Source organism: Callospermophilus lateralis, chromosome 11, assembly GCF_048772815.1.
Source record: "Callospermophilus lateralis isolate mCalLat2 chromosome 11, mCalLat2.hap1, whole genome shotgun sequence".
NCBI classification, from domain to species: Eukaryota; Metazoa; Chordata; class Mammalia; order Rodentia; family Sciuridae; genus Callospermophilus; species Callospermophilus lateralis.
In genome coordinates this window covers 3,554,545-3,569,489 of record NC_135315.1, presented here as the reverse complement: position 1 = coordinate 3,569,489, position 14,945 = coordinate 3,554,545, and the positions used below count along the sequence as shown (strand labels likewise).

At 49.1% G+C, this 14,945-nt stretch overlaps 1 protein-coding gene across 3 annotated transcripts in view; it reads left to right on the top strand.

The window, feature by feature from the left end:
• The window catches only part of Pgs1 (phosphatidylglycerophosphate synthase 1), a 37,700-nt gene that overhangs the window by 8,424 nt on the left and 14,331 nt on the right, over positions 1 to 14,945 (top strand). For all 3 annotated transcript variants that reach the window (XR_013092731.1, XR_013092730.1, XM_076871593.1), the window contains exons 2-7: positions 2,144 to 2,333; positions 5,727 to 5,804; positions 7,226 to 7,325; positions 8,403 to 8,592; positions 9,213 to 9,391; positions 11,559 to 12,080. Coding sequence is in view for 1 of the 3 variants with exons in the window: in XM_076871593.1 (XP_076727708.1) it covers positions 2,144 to 2,333; positions 5,727 to 5,804; positions 7,226 to 7,325; positions 8,403 to 8,592; positions 9,213 to 9,391; positions 11,559 to 12,080 (1,259 nt within the window). In the remaining 2 variants the exon portion in view is untranslated. The remainder of the gene's footprint in view (positions 1 to 2,143; positions 2,334 to 5,726; positions 5,805 to 7,225; positions 7,326 to 8,402; positions 8,593 to 9,212; positions 9,392 to 11,558; positions 12,081 to 14,945) is intronic.

Sequence of the window (14,945 nt, the reverse complement as noted above, 5' to 3'; positions counted from 1 at the left end):
CTCAGCCCATGTGGAGGCTGTGTGATGCCAGACCACTTGGTGTGGAGTGGCACAAGTGGAGACCTGGCCCTTTCCTGGGTGGTCTGAAAGGTGGGAAGAAGAGCTGTGAGGCAGGGGTGTGCTGATCTTATGCTACTGTGCATTGCTACTGCAAATATATCACATTTCATTCATTAGATTTTAAGCCCCATTGGGGGCTTCAAATTGTTGTTACAAGCTTTCCCATTGTTTCATAGTCTTCTGTTGGGTCATGGGAGCCTTCCTTCTGCTCTCAGGCCTGGCAGGTGTGTGGCCCATATTTTGGGAAGTTGAGGCAGCTTATTTTTGAGCTGATGACAGTAATGTCGCCCTCCCCCAGACCATGGGGGAGAACTGCTGTTTTCCCACCTCTGCAGTGGGTCACCGAGGTCTGTTCCAGTCTTCTCAGGATCTAGAGAGCCGGCACCTTCCTGCATTGACAAAAGTTTTCTTAGCGGTGAGTTGGCCCTGATAGACTGGTGGGATTTCTGGGAAGCACAGCTGTGGGCCATCTGGCATCTGTGCAGGGCCATTAGGAACCCTGGAAGATTCAGTGCCTTATCATGAAGCAAGCAAGTGAAGTCATCTTCCTGGAATTCGTGGCCATTCAAGCCTTGGGGTGTTTGAGCATCTTTTCCCCAGAGTCCCTTTGGAGGTCACAGGCTGAAGAGGATTTTCCTGCTGCTGTTTGTAGGACTGGGATTCAAAACAGGGTGGGATTTGTGTAGGACTCTGGGTGTTCAGGACAGCAGATTTGTAGCTCCATGAGCAACCCCAGTTCTTCCATCTCAGCCCAGGGGAGTGTGGAGTCTGTGCCGGAGGGGCAGTTGGCTCAAGATGGGCATAACCTCCAGGGAGGATGTGTCTGCTGGTGAAGTGGCCTTTGTCATCATGGCCAGCATCTCTTGAGATAGGCCCCCTTTCCTAACCTTTTTCTGCCCCAACCTTTCTCTCCAAATCTGAGTTTTAAAGAGAAACACATATTTTTCTGAGTCCTTCCTGAACAGAAATTCTTGAGTTGTGGGCTGGGGTTGTGGTTGTAACCCTCAGACTTCCATTAGGCTAACCCTTTTAGGTATCTTTTGGCAAATTTTCTTTTCCTTTTTTTGGTGTTGGGGATTGAACCCAGGAGTGCTGTACTACTGAGCTATACCCTCAGTCCTTTTTCTTTTTTATTTTGAGATAGGGTCTTGCTAAATTGCCCAGGCTGGCCTTGAATTTGTGAGTTTGCAGAGCTTCATCTGCACTCACCTTTTTTTTTTGGTACCCGGGATTGAACTCAGGGGCACTCGACCACTGAGCCACATCCACAGCCCTATTTTGTATTTTATTAGAGACAGGGTCTCTCTGAGTTGTTTAGCGCCTCGCCATTGCTGAGGCTGGCTTTGAACTCGCTATTCTCCTTCTTCAGCCTCCTGAGCTGCACCACTGTGCCGCTGCGCCACTGTGCCCGATTATTTAAGCTTTCATTCTGCATTGTCTCCTTTTAGCGTCCCTCCACTCTGCCTCTCAATCTCCTTCCACACTACTGATCTTCCCTATAACTTCATGTTGTCCTTTCCTCCCCCTTTCCTTTATTTTACTCTAGTTTCCACATATGAGAGAAAACATTCCAACCTTTGAATCTCTGAGTTTGGTTTATTTCATTTAGCATATTTTCCATTTGCATCCAATTAATGGCAAATGCTATAATTTTATTCTTTTTATGGTTGAGTAGAACTCCATTATATATATGTACCACAATTTCTTAATTCATTCAGCTATTGACAGGCACCAGGGTTGATTTCATAATTTAGTTATTATCAGTTGTGCTGTTGTAAACATTTAAGAGGCTGTATTGCTATCGTATGCTGATTTTAGATCTTTTGGGAGCATACCAAGGAGTGAGATAGCTGGTCATATGGTGTTTCCATCCCTAGTGTTTTGAGGAATCTCCAAATGCCTTCCAGAGTGGTTGTACTGATCTGCTGTCCCAATCTCAGGGTACAAGTGTACCTTTCTCCCACATCCTCACCAGTATTTGTTATTGTTTGTATTCTTACTCATTGTCATTCTGACTGGAGTAAGATGAAATCTCCAGGGGTTTTTGAGAAGAGTAATCCTTTTGTGTTGTGTTTTCCACCAGGTCACCATGGCTGCTGTTGGCTCCCTTGCTATCTCCAGCTGTCCCCCAGGCCACCTCCCCACCTTGCTGCCTGTGTCCAGAAGGTGTGCACCGGTTTCAGTGGATCAGAAGCCTGGTTCCAGAGTTCGGTGTCTGTAGCTCTCATGTCAGGGTGCTGTCCTCCCCAGCAGAGTTCTTCCAGCTCATGAAGGTGGGTCGTTTCTGAAGGACCCAGAAGGGACAGAAGTTGGAGTTGGGGCCCTCAGGGAATCAGGTTGGGTGAGTCCTCGGTACCCTCCATTCTAGAAGCTTCTTAGGCTATTCAGCCTAGCCTGTTGGGCTTCAGTCTAAGGTGGTTGAGTGGAGCTGCAAGCAGAAGTCTCCCTGCACGGCCAGCGTCTCTAAGTAGGGAGCATTGAGGACAGGGCACATGCTGACTCTTGAGGACTCGCTGATCCCCTTGTTGTTTTGTGGTGCAGATGTGGGCCACTCCTAGGGAGTTTAGTGAGGCTGTGCAGACCCACGGCACGCCTCTGCTAGGTAGCTGGGAGGCCTGTGCTCAGTGGACCCCTGCCTTTGGAAATGTCTTCACGCACAGTATTGTTGTCTTGGTAGATGTCACAATAAGGAGACCTAGGGTGGGGTCTGGTGTGTGGCCGGTGGCCAGTGCCCATTCAGCAAAGAGGCATTTCAAGATAACTGGGAAGGGCTGGGATTGTGGCTCAGTGGTAGAGCACTTGCCTAGCATGTGTGAGGCACTGGATTCAATTCTCAGCACCACATATAAATAAAATAAAGGTATTATGTCCATCTACAATTTAAAAAAAAAAGACCGCTGGGAAACTTGGACACCTGGTTTTAGGTCTCACAGGCCTCAGGGTTCTCTGGGACTCTGAGGTCTGTGCTTTTCCTTTCCTGTTAGTGATGTTATCTTTGCCTTTTGAGTAACTTTCAACATGTTACTCAGGTTTACATGCTGCATTTAGTTATTCATGGTTGAACCACTAATTGGAATGAAGTAATTCAATACTAATGAATGTTTAACAACATGAACTTTGTGAGTTCATATCAGCAATGATGCTAGAATACAGATCTGGTGGACCAGGCAGACAGGAGATTGCTGAGGGTCATAGGAGACAGAGGTGGAGATGCAGCTTGGTGAGGCAGTGGGTGCTCATTCCCCTGAAGGTCTACCCATTTCCTCTCCTTTTGCCCTCTTGTTGCATTGGTCCACACTTAAAGCTTCATTTCTAGGTGGCTCATTCCAGAAAGCTTTCTTTGTGATGCCCTGAGCAGGTCCTCTGGTTCTCCCTCTGCTTTGCTGCACTACCTGTCCCCATCCTGTGCACTGTTGCTTGTGTGGAGTGATGTGCAGTGTGGTCTTGGTTCTCTCCTTGCCTTGAAGAAACAGGTTTTTCTATGATGGTTCTTCTTGGTGTTCTGATTGACTCTCAGCGAATGGCTTACTGTGATTCCCCTGGCCAGGAGGCTGGGCCATGCTGTGCCTCTGCCTGTGGCTGCAGAGCCCAGGAAGGGGAAGAGGGGCATGGCCCAGGAGGTTGAAAAGAAGCCGAGGCCTCTGGACTGGATCGTGGGCAGGTTCTTCTGGCTTGCATCACATGGAGTAGCGTGCGTTTTTTTCCTGAGGCAGACAATAGGGAGGGGGGACAGCAGTGGTTTCTGCCTGGTCCTCATGCCTTCCTTATAGCCAGGTTGTCTTGTGGGACCTGGTGACCTATAGCAGAAAGGTATGCTTTGGTTGCCTGAGCCAAATGGACTTAGACATTATTTGCTTCCCTTTCTTTCTTTTTTCTTTTTCTTTTTTTGGTAACAAGAATTGAACCCAGGGGCACTTAACCACTGAGCCACATCCCCAGCCCTTTTAATTTTTTGAGACTTGGTCTCCCTAAGTTGCTAAGAGCCTTACTAGGTTTTTGAGGCCATCTTTGAACTTGCGATCTTCCTGCCTCAGCCTCCAGAGCCTCTGGGATTATAGGAGTGCGCCACCACATCTGGCTGTTTCTTTTTATTATGATCCTTATAAGCATCTATATTAATAGGTAGCAAAATAAAGGAAATCGCAACCTTGGGGTGTTTTTTTTTTTTTTTTTTTTTTTAATTGTGCCTATGCCTTTCCTAGTGCTGCGTTCATGCATCTGTATAGTACAGAAACCCAACCTCCTGTGTGGGTGATGCGGGCTGGGGGTGACAGGAGAGGGCATGAGCTGTGCTATATACATTCCTCCCTTTTACCTTGCTCTTGTGTTTCCCCTGGTTAACGTTTTGCAGCATTGCTGTTTTTTCTGTCCTTGCCACTACCTTTGGGGCAGGGCTGCCTGGAGTTTTGGAGGCAGGGTCTGTTCTTCTGGGCTGGAGCAGAATCCAGGGAGCGTGCACTGGTTTGGGGGAATCTTGGTGGCATGTTGTCTTTGAGTGTGAGTTTGTTCTGTTTCTGTGTTTGTGTACCTGTCTATATTTTGAAAGTGATACCTGTTCATTGGAACAGCTCAGCTATGCAGGTGGTGAGTAGAAAGCATATAGGTTTCACCTATATCCCTCTTCCTTCCACTCCTTATGGCACATATTCTCCACATTCTTGCAGGTACATAAGTACATGCACATGTGTACAGCTGTGTGCACAGGGTTGGGCATAGGCAGGTGGGAAAATAGTTTGCATTCTGCTCAGTAATTTGCTTTTGCATCTCAGCAATCTATTGTGGACATTCTAGACATTCACACTGTTGGGAACAGATCTCCTTCATTCCCCCCCCCCCCACACATTTTTTTATTGGTGCATTATAGTTGAACACACTGATGGCATGTTTGTACATGCACACGATATATGATATCTTTCATTCTTTTCTCATTCTTTTTTTTATTGGGCGGGGGGAGCTCTTGAGGATTGGCTCCAGGGACACTTTGTTACTGAAATTTACCCCTAGCCCTTTTTATTTTTTATTCTGAGACAGGTCTCACTAAGTTGCTGAGGCTGGCCTTGAACTTGTGATCTCCTGACCTCAGCTTCTGAGCTGCTGGGGTTATAGGCATGGTCATATACTCAATCCTCCTTCATTCTTTTTAATTTTTTAGTTGTAGATGAATATCATACCTTTATTTATTTATTCATTTATTTATTTATTTTTATGTGGTGCTGTGGATTGAACCCAGTGTCTTAGACATGCTAGGCAAGTGCTCTACCATTGAGCCACAATCCCAGCCCTGCTTCATTCTTTTTAATGGTTGCCTTGCATTTTATAGTTGGGTTAGACTTAGGGTTGTGCCTAACTTTACAGGTTTGAGAATTCTGTGTTGAGGATTGTGGGTCCTTATTTGGTAGGTCACAATATATGGTGGGTTTTTTGTTTGTTTTGTTTTGTTTTTTTTTTGAGACAGGGTCTTGCACCTTGAACTCATGCACCTTGAACTCTTCTTACCTCAGCCTCTGAGGTGTGTGCCATCACACCTGGAACTGTATATGTTTTAGTGGAGACATGGGGTAACTCAGCTTGGAGTGTGATTTGCCTCTAAGGTCAAAGGAACATATTTTTCTTGGTGAACTATGAAAATGCTGATTGTGAATTTTGAATGGTTTCTTTTCTCTCAGGGGCAGATAAAAGTAGCCAAGAGGCGGGTCGTGATGGCATCTCTCTACCTGGGGACAGGTCCTTTGGAGCAAGAGCTGGTAAGGTTTATGGGGAGGTGGTCCTTGAGTATCACAGTCCTGAGAGGTGGGTTGGTGCTGTCTTAGTTTCTGTCACAGCAGCTCTTGTTCCTGTTGCTACAGAAGTTGTTTGAGTCAGGAGGGTGTGAGGGGGCTTGAGGAGGCCTAATCAGGGCTGGCCAGTGTCCTCCTCCTGCTCAGGGCTCTTGCTTCTCTGTCTACCAGTTGAGAGCTGCTGGCCAAATCTGGTCCACCACCTGCTTTGGTTGTGGCCTTTGAGCTAAGAATGGCTTCTACATTTTCAAATGATTGGAATAAACCAAAGAAGACTGTTTATTTTTGGCTTATTTAAAGTCTACTAAATTCACATTCTGTGTTCATCAGTTAAGTTTTATTGGAGCACAGCCATGCTCATTGTGCACCCTTCATGGTTACTTCAGTGCAGCAGCAACACAACAGAATGGTTTTGACAGAGGCCATCTGTCACAACTGTGTGGCCCTTTTCAGAAAATATTTTCTGACCTTGTACTGCACAAATGAACCCAAGTGCAGGTCGAGCTGCTGGGTGTACCTAGGCTGGTGTCAGATACCAGGTAGGAGCCAAACACATTCCACCTGGACTCCTGGCATGCTGCACTTGTCACTCAGGCAGGTGGGAATGGGCAGGAGCTGGAAGCCATCCACAGGGTGCTGCTTATGGCAGGTCCAGTATAGGCCGGCAGCCTCTGAGATGGAATTGATGGAACTATGAATGAGGTTATACATGTGTCCTGGGTTGGGGTCGCTTTCTGCTCAGAGGGAGGGGAATGACTCATTGCCTTGGATTGTCCTTGTTCAGAAACTCAGAGATGGGAGCTGAGCAGTGTGTAAGGTCGGATGGGAGTGTGGCAGAGGGAAGGTGGGTCAGGCCTGGCTCTTCTTCCCTGCTTCTGAGGAAGGAGTCTTCTCCTCTTGCCAGGTCACCCTCTTAGCTACAATCTCGGGAGGGCTGTTTGTTCTCATGGGGTAGGAATGAATTGTCCTGGCCATAGAGGAGGGCCAGTGGGCAGCTTGTCTTGGATTCATTCATTCAGCAAATATTTACTGAGCATGCTCCATAAGTAGACCTGTATTTGTTGTGTGTCTGTGAGGACTGTCTGTTGAAACCTGTGTGGGAGATGGTGTCTCAGAGTGTCCCTGAGTGGCCAGGCCAGGCTGCTGAGCAGCATGCCTCTGGCCTTTGTCTCCTGGGGCTCATGTTGGAGCAGCACCGGGCTGTTTTTGATTGTCCCAAGGCCTTGCCCTGAAGTGCTTTCCCAGCAGTGGCTCCCGAGTTCTGGTGGAGTGTGTGCATGTTCAGGAAGGGCATGAGGGTGTGTGCTCACCAGGTGATGAGCTGTTTTAAATGCACAAATATCCTTTTGGTCTTGTTTCTGTTCCTTTGGGTTCTTTTCCCCTGATAGGTGGATTGCCTGGAAAGTACTTTAGAAGAGTCTCTGCAAGCAAAATTTCCATCTGACCTCAAGGTCTCCATTCTCCTGGATTTCACCCGGGGCTCAAGAGGTAGGTTGCACACTTAGCCTTTTCTCTTCCTCTCCCACAGTCTTGGTTTGAGGAGTTACACTGTCACCTCTCCTGGTTCCAGGCAGAGACAAGGCCCAGAACTGCCTCCTTTTCCTAGTCAGGATTCTTTCTCTATCAGGTGACTGAACCCAGCTCTAAACAACTTAGGCAAAAAGTATTTTTTTTTTTTTGCTGGGGATGACGCCTGTAATCCCAGGGTCTCAGGAGACTGAGGCAGGAGGATTGCAAGTTTGAGACCATCCTAGGCAATTTAGTGAGACTGGGCATGTAGCTCAGTGGTAGAACAGCCCTGCGTTCAATCCCTAGTACTGCTTCCCTCCCAAGCAATTTTTTTTTTTTTTTCTTTTCCTCTCTTGTGCCTGACCTCTTTGTGTGCCTCATAATTTGGGGCTTGGATTTATCCCCAAGATGCATCTCCTGGCCCTGCTTTCTTTGGGCTTGCTTCCTTCTCAGAGTCTGTGTGGTGGTCTCTGGTGGCTAAGGCCCTGTGCCCATGGCACCTTGGCCATCATTCTTAGGCTCTGTGTAGTGATCTCTGTGGCTGAGGCCCTGTGCCCAGAACCCCTTTGCTATTAGAAGAAAGTCTCCTTCCTTGACATTCAGGCCAAAACCCCTGAGTGGCTGCCATGGACTGTGGCCCCAGCCCCCAATTAATTGTCATCCTAGGCCTGGAGTGGGCTGAGTGGCTCAACCCAGGCTTGTATGTTCTCTTGGGGACCTTGGGTGAGAGTTCAAGGCAAGTCGTCTTTACCCAGAGCAGGAAGGCTGAGAGTGAGCTGGGTGGTACCTTCCAGAGGAAGTTGAGTACACTTACCAGCAGGAGGGGAAGTGGGTGTCAGGTAGCAAAAACAGTGGATGGCGGCTGTGCAGAGCATGCAGTCCTGCTCGAGGCTGGCCAGAGTCCTCAGGCTGGAAGCAGTGCCTATTGGTGTGGCTGGTTCAAATAAGCAGCCCAGGGGAAGTGAGGCCCATCTGAGAGGTGGTTCCTCCCTGGCAGGTGGGATGTCTCTCCTGGTTTTAGTCACCCACCATTCTCTCTGCTCCCCTCCTGTCTAGGCAAAAAGAACTCTCGCACAATGTTGCTTCCACTCCTGCAGAGGTTTCCAGAACAAGTGCGCGTTTCCCTCTTCCACACGCCCGACCTCCGTGGGCTTCTCCGGCTCCTTGTCCCCGAGCGCTTCAATGAGACCATTGGCCTCCAGCACATCAAAGTATACCTCTTTGATAACAGTGTCATCTTGAGCGGGTGAGTCTGACCTGTCAGCTTCTCCTTAGTGCTGTGGGCTGGGAGTCAGTGGGACAAGGAGGAAGGATAGCTGTCCATTCAAGTCTCAGAGGCCCTACTGTGTCACCTGCAGACACTTCTGTGGCCCTGCTGGAGCCCCTGAAGGTTGCTTGGAAAGCAGCCAGAATTTACTGGGTACTTGTGTGCTCTGGTCACTGTGCTAACCCCCTGCTGTGTGCCACATCACTTATTTCTCACCATGACCCTGTGAAGTTCTCCTTGGTTTATACCTGGAAAAACAGGTCAGAGAGGACAAGTGACTTGTCAGGCAAGGAAGACCTAAGGTGAACCAGCCAGGTAGAAGTCCACATGCGTTTGATCCTCACAGGGACCTGGTAGATGGTCCCATCTAATTCAGCTCTTCTCAGCCAGATGGTTAGCTCCTTGGAGTGGGGGTGGAGTTGGCAGTTTGTTTTGTGTCCCCTGGTGCTAGTCCTTCCCTGGTCTCCTGCTGTTTATTAAATGACTGCTCTTGTTACTTCCTGACTCGAGTTTGTCACTCCTCTCCTGAGGCCTGGGTCACCCAGTCATGCTGATGTACACTCTTACCTGAGTCCTCACCTGCTTCTTCCTTCCTGTAGTGCAAACCTGAGTGACTCCTACTTCACCAACCGCCAGGACCGCTACGTGTTCTTGCAGGACTGTGCAGAGATTGCCGACTTCTTCACGGAACTGGTGGATGCAGTGGGAGATGTGTCCCTACAGCTGCAGGGGGACAACACGGTGCAGGTGGTGGACGGAATGGTGCATCCTTACAAAGGTAGGGCCTGGCTCTGTGCTCCTTGGCTGTGGGGTGCAGAGCAGGGAACACACCTAGGTGGCTTTGCTTCAGGCACAGGAGAGAGGGTGGCAGGGCTGCATTCTGCCTCTGTCTCAAGCCAGATAGGTGTGACTCACCGGCTGAAGGTCATGCTCTGAAGGTGAGACCTGGTTGGAGAAGATGGGAGTGTGGGCTTGGGCTTGTGGGCCCATGCGGGTCAGCCAGGAGCCTGCCCTGCCCTTAAAGGAAGAAGCAGCTTAGCAATTGCCTTTCTCAGCTCATTCCCCTAATCTCCTATCACAGAGGCCTTGTGGCTCTCACTCCATTGAGGTCTGTGGGCTCTCCCCTTGCCTGGAAAGTGCAAGGGGAGAGCTCTCAGCTCTGCTTGCTGGAGGCAGGCAAGTCCTGGCACAGCTTTCCTGGGCATTTGCATTCCTATGATTCCTGTGGCTCTGGCTTCTTGTGGATTTTTAAAGGGCAGCTGCTGAGTTTGCAACCATGTTCACAAGTTGGGGACAACTTGGGGAAGGAGTTAAACACCGACTTTGTAAGAAGAGCTCTCCATGTCCTGTAGTCCAAAGATGGAAGCATCTGAGTGGACCTCCTGGTGGGAGTCCTGCCTTATGCCAGGGGAGGCATGGCCCTCCAGCTAGGCTGCAATTTGTGCCACTGCCCTGTGTGTTACCAGCGGAGGCTTAGTTATTGCCACTAGCCTTTGAATTTCATCAATAAAAACTTGACGTCAATCTGTTTCTTATTATATGAATACCCACACATTAGCCTCAATTTTGTCTTTTGGTCCACAAAGCGTAAAATATGTACATTTGGCCCCTGAAGAAAATGTTTGCAGATGGCTGGTCCATTTTGGTAGGCCAGTCTTGACTGAGAAAGCAACTGTCCTCAGGGGCAGAGCATGCACAGATGTGCTTAGCAGCTTGCTTGCGCCTTCCTGACCATGCAGCCCTTGTGGCAGTGTGCACTGTGCCTGCTCCCCCGATCCAGGCAGTCACTGGCAGCAACAGGATGGATCCCTCCATAGGATGTTCCTTTTCTGTTTGTTAATACAGCTTAGAAAGGCACTCAAGTGTCTGTCCCTGTCCTCTCGGTCTGTGTGAGCAAGTATGAATGACCACTACGGCCATCCTTCTCTGTTGGCTTTCCTTCCCAGCAGCCTTGTCAGAGCCTCGCTGTCTCAGACTCTTCAGAGAATTAATATTGGACAGTGTTCTCCATTTTTGTATTTTCATTCTATTGACTTCTGGTCTTTTTCCCTGTGGTGTAGTTTTATTCTGTTTTCCCCATACTTCTTGGGCAGCTCATTATCATTCAGTCTTTGCTTGTCTAATAATAGCTCTTGTAGTGTATTGTTCCATCTAGTTGTCTGCCCAGTCACTTGCCACCATTGTCCTCTCATAGAGGATAGTTGCTCCCTATACAGCCCAGAGCCTGCCCTCAGAGGATTCCGTGTGTGTCACCACTGGTGGTTAATTATGCTTATGCTTCTCTGCACGCTTGTCATGGTGTGTGCCCACTCTGTTTTAGCTATACTGATTTGGCTTTATATACACAAACTTTCTCATGAAGTTCGCATATGTATTGAACACCAGTCACAGATATAGCTCATGTGCCTGTTCATAGTGGATTGTTCTCCAGAAACTCCCCTCGGCCCTTCCCCAGGTGTTATTCCCCATGGTAACCACTGTCCTGATTTGTCACCCCAAATTCATCTTCTCTGATTTTGAGCTTTTTGCAATTGGAGATCATATAGATGTTCCCTTTAATTTCTATTTGTGGGCAAGGTCCTTATTCTGGGCAGCTGTATCCTTGGAGGAGTCTTGCTCAGGGTTTCATGCCTGGAGCTCACTCAGTACATGTTCTGGCTGGACATGTGTTGCACACCTGTAATCCTAGTGGTCTGGGAGGCTGAGGCAGGAGGATTGCAAGTATAAGGCCAGCTGAGGCAACTTAGTGAGACCCTCTCCCAAATAAATAAAAAGTTGGAGACATAGCTCAGGGGAAGAGCACTTCTGGGTTTAATCCCCAGTACCAGAGGAAAAAGAGGCATGTGTTCTGCTTGCACATCTTTGCATGCCTGTCACATGCTGTGGCTGAGCCAGCAGAGTCCTGACTCCTCATTTCTCCTCCTCTTCCTCTTGTCTCCCTCTAGGTGACCGGGCTGCATACTGCAGGGCCGCCAATAAGCGGGTCATGGATGTGATCCACTCCGCCCGGACTCGCCAGCAGATGCTGCATGCCCAGACCTTCCACAGGGACTCCTTACTGACACAGGAGGAGGCAGCAGCTGCTGGTGATCGCAGACCAACACCCGACACCTGGATTTATCCATTGATACAGATGAAGCCCTTTGAGATCCAGATTGATGAGATTGTCACAGAGACCCTGCTGACTGAGGCTGAGCGAGGTGCTAGGGTCTACCTTACAACGGGCTACTTCAATCTGACCCAGGCCTACATGGACCTGGTCTTGGGCACACGGGCAGAGTACCAGATCCTGCTGGCCTCTCCAGAGGTGAATGGCTTCTTTGGAGCCAAGGGGGTGGCAGGTGCCATCCCTGCAGCCTATGTGCACATTGAGCGGCAGTTCTATAGCGAGGTGTGCAGCCTGGGGCAGCAGGAGCGGGTTCAGCTACAGGAATACTGGAGGAGGGGCTGGACGTTCCATGCCAAAGGTATGTGGTGGCTGGCCTCAGGATTGCTCCAACACGGGGGAGGCTTTTGGTGGTGGGGAGCGGCACACTCTTGGCGTTCTGTTCTGGCAGGGACTGGGGTAGCTGTACTGTGCTGGCCCCTGTGGAACACCAGCCATGCCTGTGGCATTCCATCCTTTCTCCCATGGTGCTCATGGTGCCCTCCCAGGCCCAGTGGGGTGGTCTTGGGTTCTGGGGAGGTGAGGGTTAAAATACTCAAGTCAATTTTTTGGCAAGGGGAGTACTAGGGATTGAACCCTGCGCACTTTACCACTGAACTCCATCCCCAGCCTTTTTAATTTTTTTATTTTGAGACAGGGTTTCACTTAAGTTGTTTAGGGTGCCTTGAACTTTCAATCCTCCTGTTTCAGCCTCCCGAGTTGCTGGGATTACAGACGTGTGCTACTTCAAGCAAATGTTAGTTGTGGGAAATCTCTTTCTTTTACACACCAAAGACTAACAAATGGAAACCATTTTGGTGACTCTTGTAAAAAATGCAGTACATGTAATCTCAGACAGGGACTGAATATGACTTAGTCACATCTCATCATGATGCTTCTGCTTGTTGGCAGAGCAATGATCATCAGGGATCTTGGGTTTGCCATCAACATCCTTTTTCTTTTTTTTTTAAATATTTATTTTTTAGTTTTCGGCGGACACAACATCTTTGTTTGTATGCGGTGCTGAGGATCGAACCCGGGCCGCACGCATGCCAGGCGAGCGCGCTACCGCTTGAGCCACATCCCCAGCCCAATATCCTTTTTCTTTCTTTTTCTCACCATTTCTTCTTCGTTTTCTCCAGTGTGCCAGTCTCCACCTTTTTCTCCCTGTAACTCAGAAAATGGAACCAGTATTCTTCAGTGTTTAGTTCTTATTGATGAATGTCCCATATACTTAACATCTAGGTGGGAAGTGAGTTCTAGTCCAGATCAGTTTTTTATTGTGATCCCTCTCAGGTATCTAGTAACACAGCCCAAGTGGGGGCATATTCTTATGTGTACCTTTTTGAACTGTGATGAATTACATTTAAAACCTCAAGCTTATTGGGCACGGTGGCACACTTCTGTAATTCCATTGGCTCTGGAGGCTGAAGCAAGAGGATCTAGATTCTAAGCCAGCCTCAGCAACTTAGCAAGGCCATAAACAACTGATTGAGACCCTGTCTCTAGACAAAATATGAAGAACGGGCTGGGGATGTGGCTCAGCAGTTAAGTGTCCCTGGGTTCAATCCCCAGTGTTAAGAAAAACCTCAAGCTTATGGTACAGCCCTGTAAATCTCAGCTACTTGGAAGGTCAAGGCAGGAGAATCACATGTTTGAGGTCAACCTCAGCAACTTAGACCCTGTCTGAAAAAAAGGGGTGCAGAGGCAGGGCTGGGCTTGTAGCTCAGTTGTCCAGCATGTGTGAGGCCCTGGGTTTGATCCCCAGGACTGAAAAGACCAAAATTCTTGTGTTTAGCAGTGGGCTTGCCCTTTGACTCCTGGGCGTTGTGAGTATGCCTACCTCTAGAGTGCTGACCTGAGAGTTTAAGAGGAATGGACAGTCCTAGGGACTTGGGCTGGGAATTCCATATGTGGCTCTTCTGGCTTCTCTTTGGGCAGTCCTGAGGCCTCTTTTGCTCACCCTGGCTATTTTGCCCATCCTTAATCTTTTAGAAGAGCTGAGCTAGGGAGGATGGTGCTGTTGCTTTGGCCTCTTTCTTGGGTGCCATGCATATGCCTGTGTCATCGAAGACATCTTTAAATTCCTAGGTCAAACCCTTTTTTCAATCTCCTAAAACTAGCATTTTCAGTGTGGATACATTTTAAGAAGCACTAACATTTAGGCCATCTGAGACCTGAGTCTAGCTTTCTGGGTGAACCTACCCTGGTTATTTATTTATTTATTTGCAGAGCTGGGGGTTGACTCCAGGGTCTTATACATGCTAGGCAGGTGCTTAGCTCCTAACTGCAGCCCCAGCCCTTAACTTGGTGTGTTTATTCCCTTATACCTAGGAGATTTTGCTGCCCAGCCTTAGAAAACATGGTGAGGCTCCTGGCTTGTCCACACTGGCCCCATTGTGTTTTGAGGCCCCACACCTGCCTAGGCAGGTGGCATTGCTTGCTGTGGGAAGTGACTGCCCCATTGTACTGTTGGACTCATCCTAGCATGTCATGGACGGAACTAGCCTGGCGGTCAGGTGTCTCAGGATGGGTAGGGCCGGCAGGGAGGTGTGTGGAAAGTATTTTCAGGTTGGCCTTGTTCCTTCTGGGAATCAACAGTGCCCTGGGGTGGGGCATCAGAGGAAGAGCTGAGCAGCTGGGAGAAGCTTTGAGCTTTGAAGAGGTACCAGGGTGTAGCCCCAGGCCCAGGCTGAGGCACAGCTGTGCAGCGCTCTTCAGCTGCCCTAGCTCCACTTGCAGGAATTGTGGTACTTCAAAGGTACTAGGGAGTCGCCACAGGCGTACCAGTGCAGCTCTGAGGAAGAGACCTCTGCTCCAGGTCTCTTCCTTGGAGCTGCACTGGTACGCCTGTGGCGATTCTCTAGTACCTTTGAAGCAGAAGTACCCAACTGGCTTTTCCAGTGTGCCTCACCTTTTCCCGGATTATGTGCTCCTATTGCTCCCTCCCTTCTATGCTGGTATGGGTGGGGCTCTGCCCTCTGGGAGCACAGAGCTGGTGGGGAGGCATGGAGATCCCAGGGCACATGTGGGTGTGTGTATGGCAGAGGTGGGTGGGTGGGGGGCAGATGGTGCATGGAGGAAGTTCTTGTGAGCAGAGCATCCTTAAGCCAGGAGCTAGTCACTCCATGCTGAAGTGCAAGGCCAGTGTCCCTCCTTGCTTGGTGGCTATGATCCATAGTGGGGT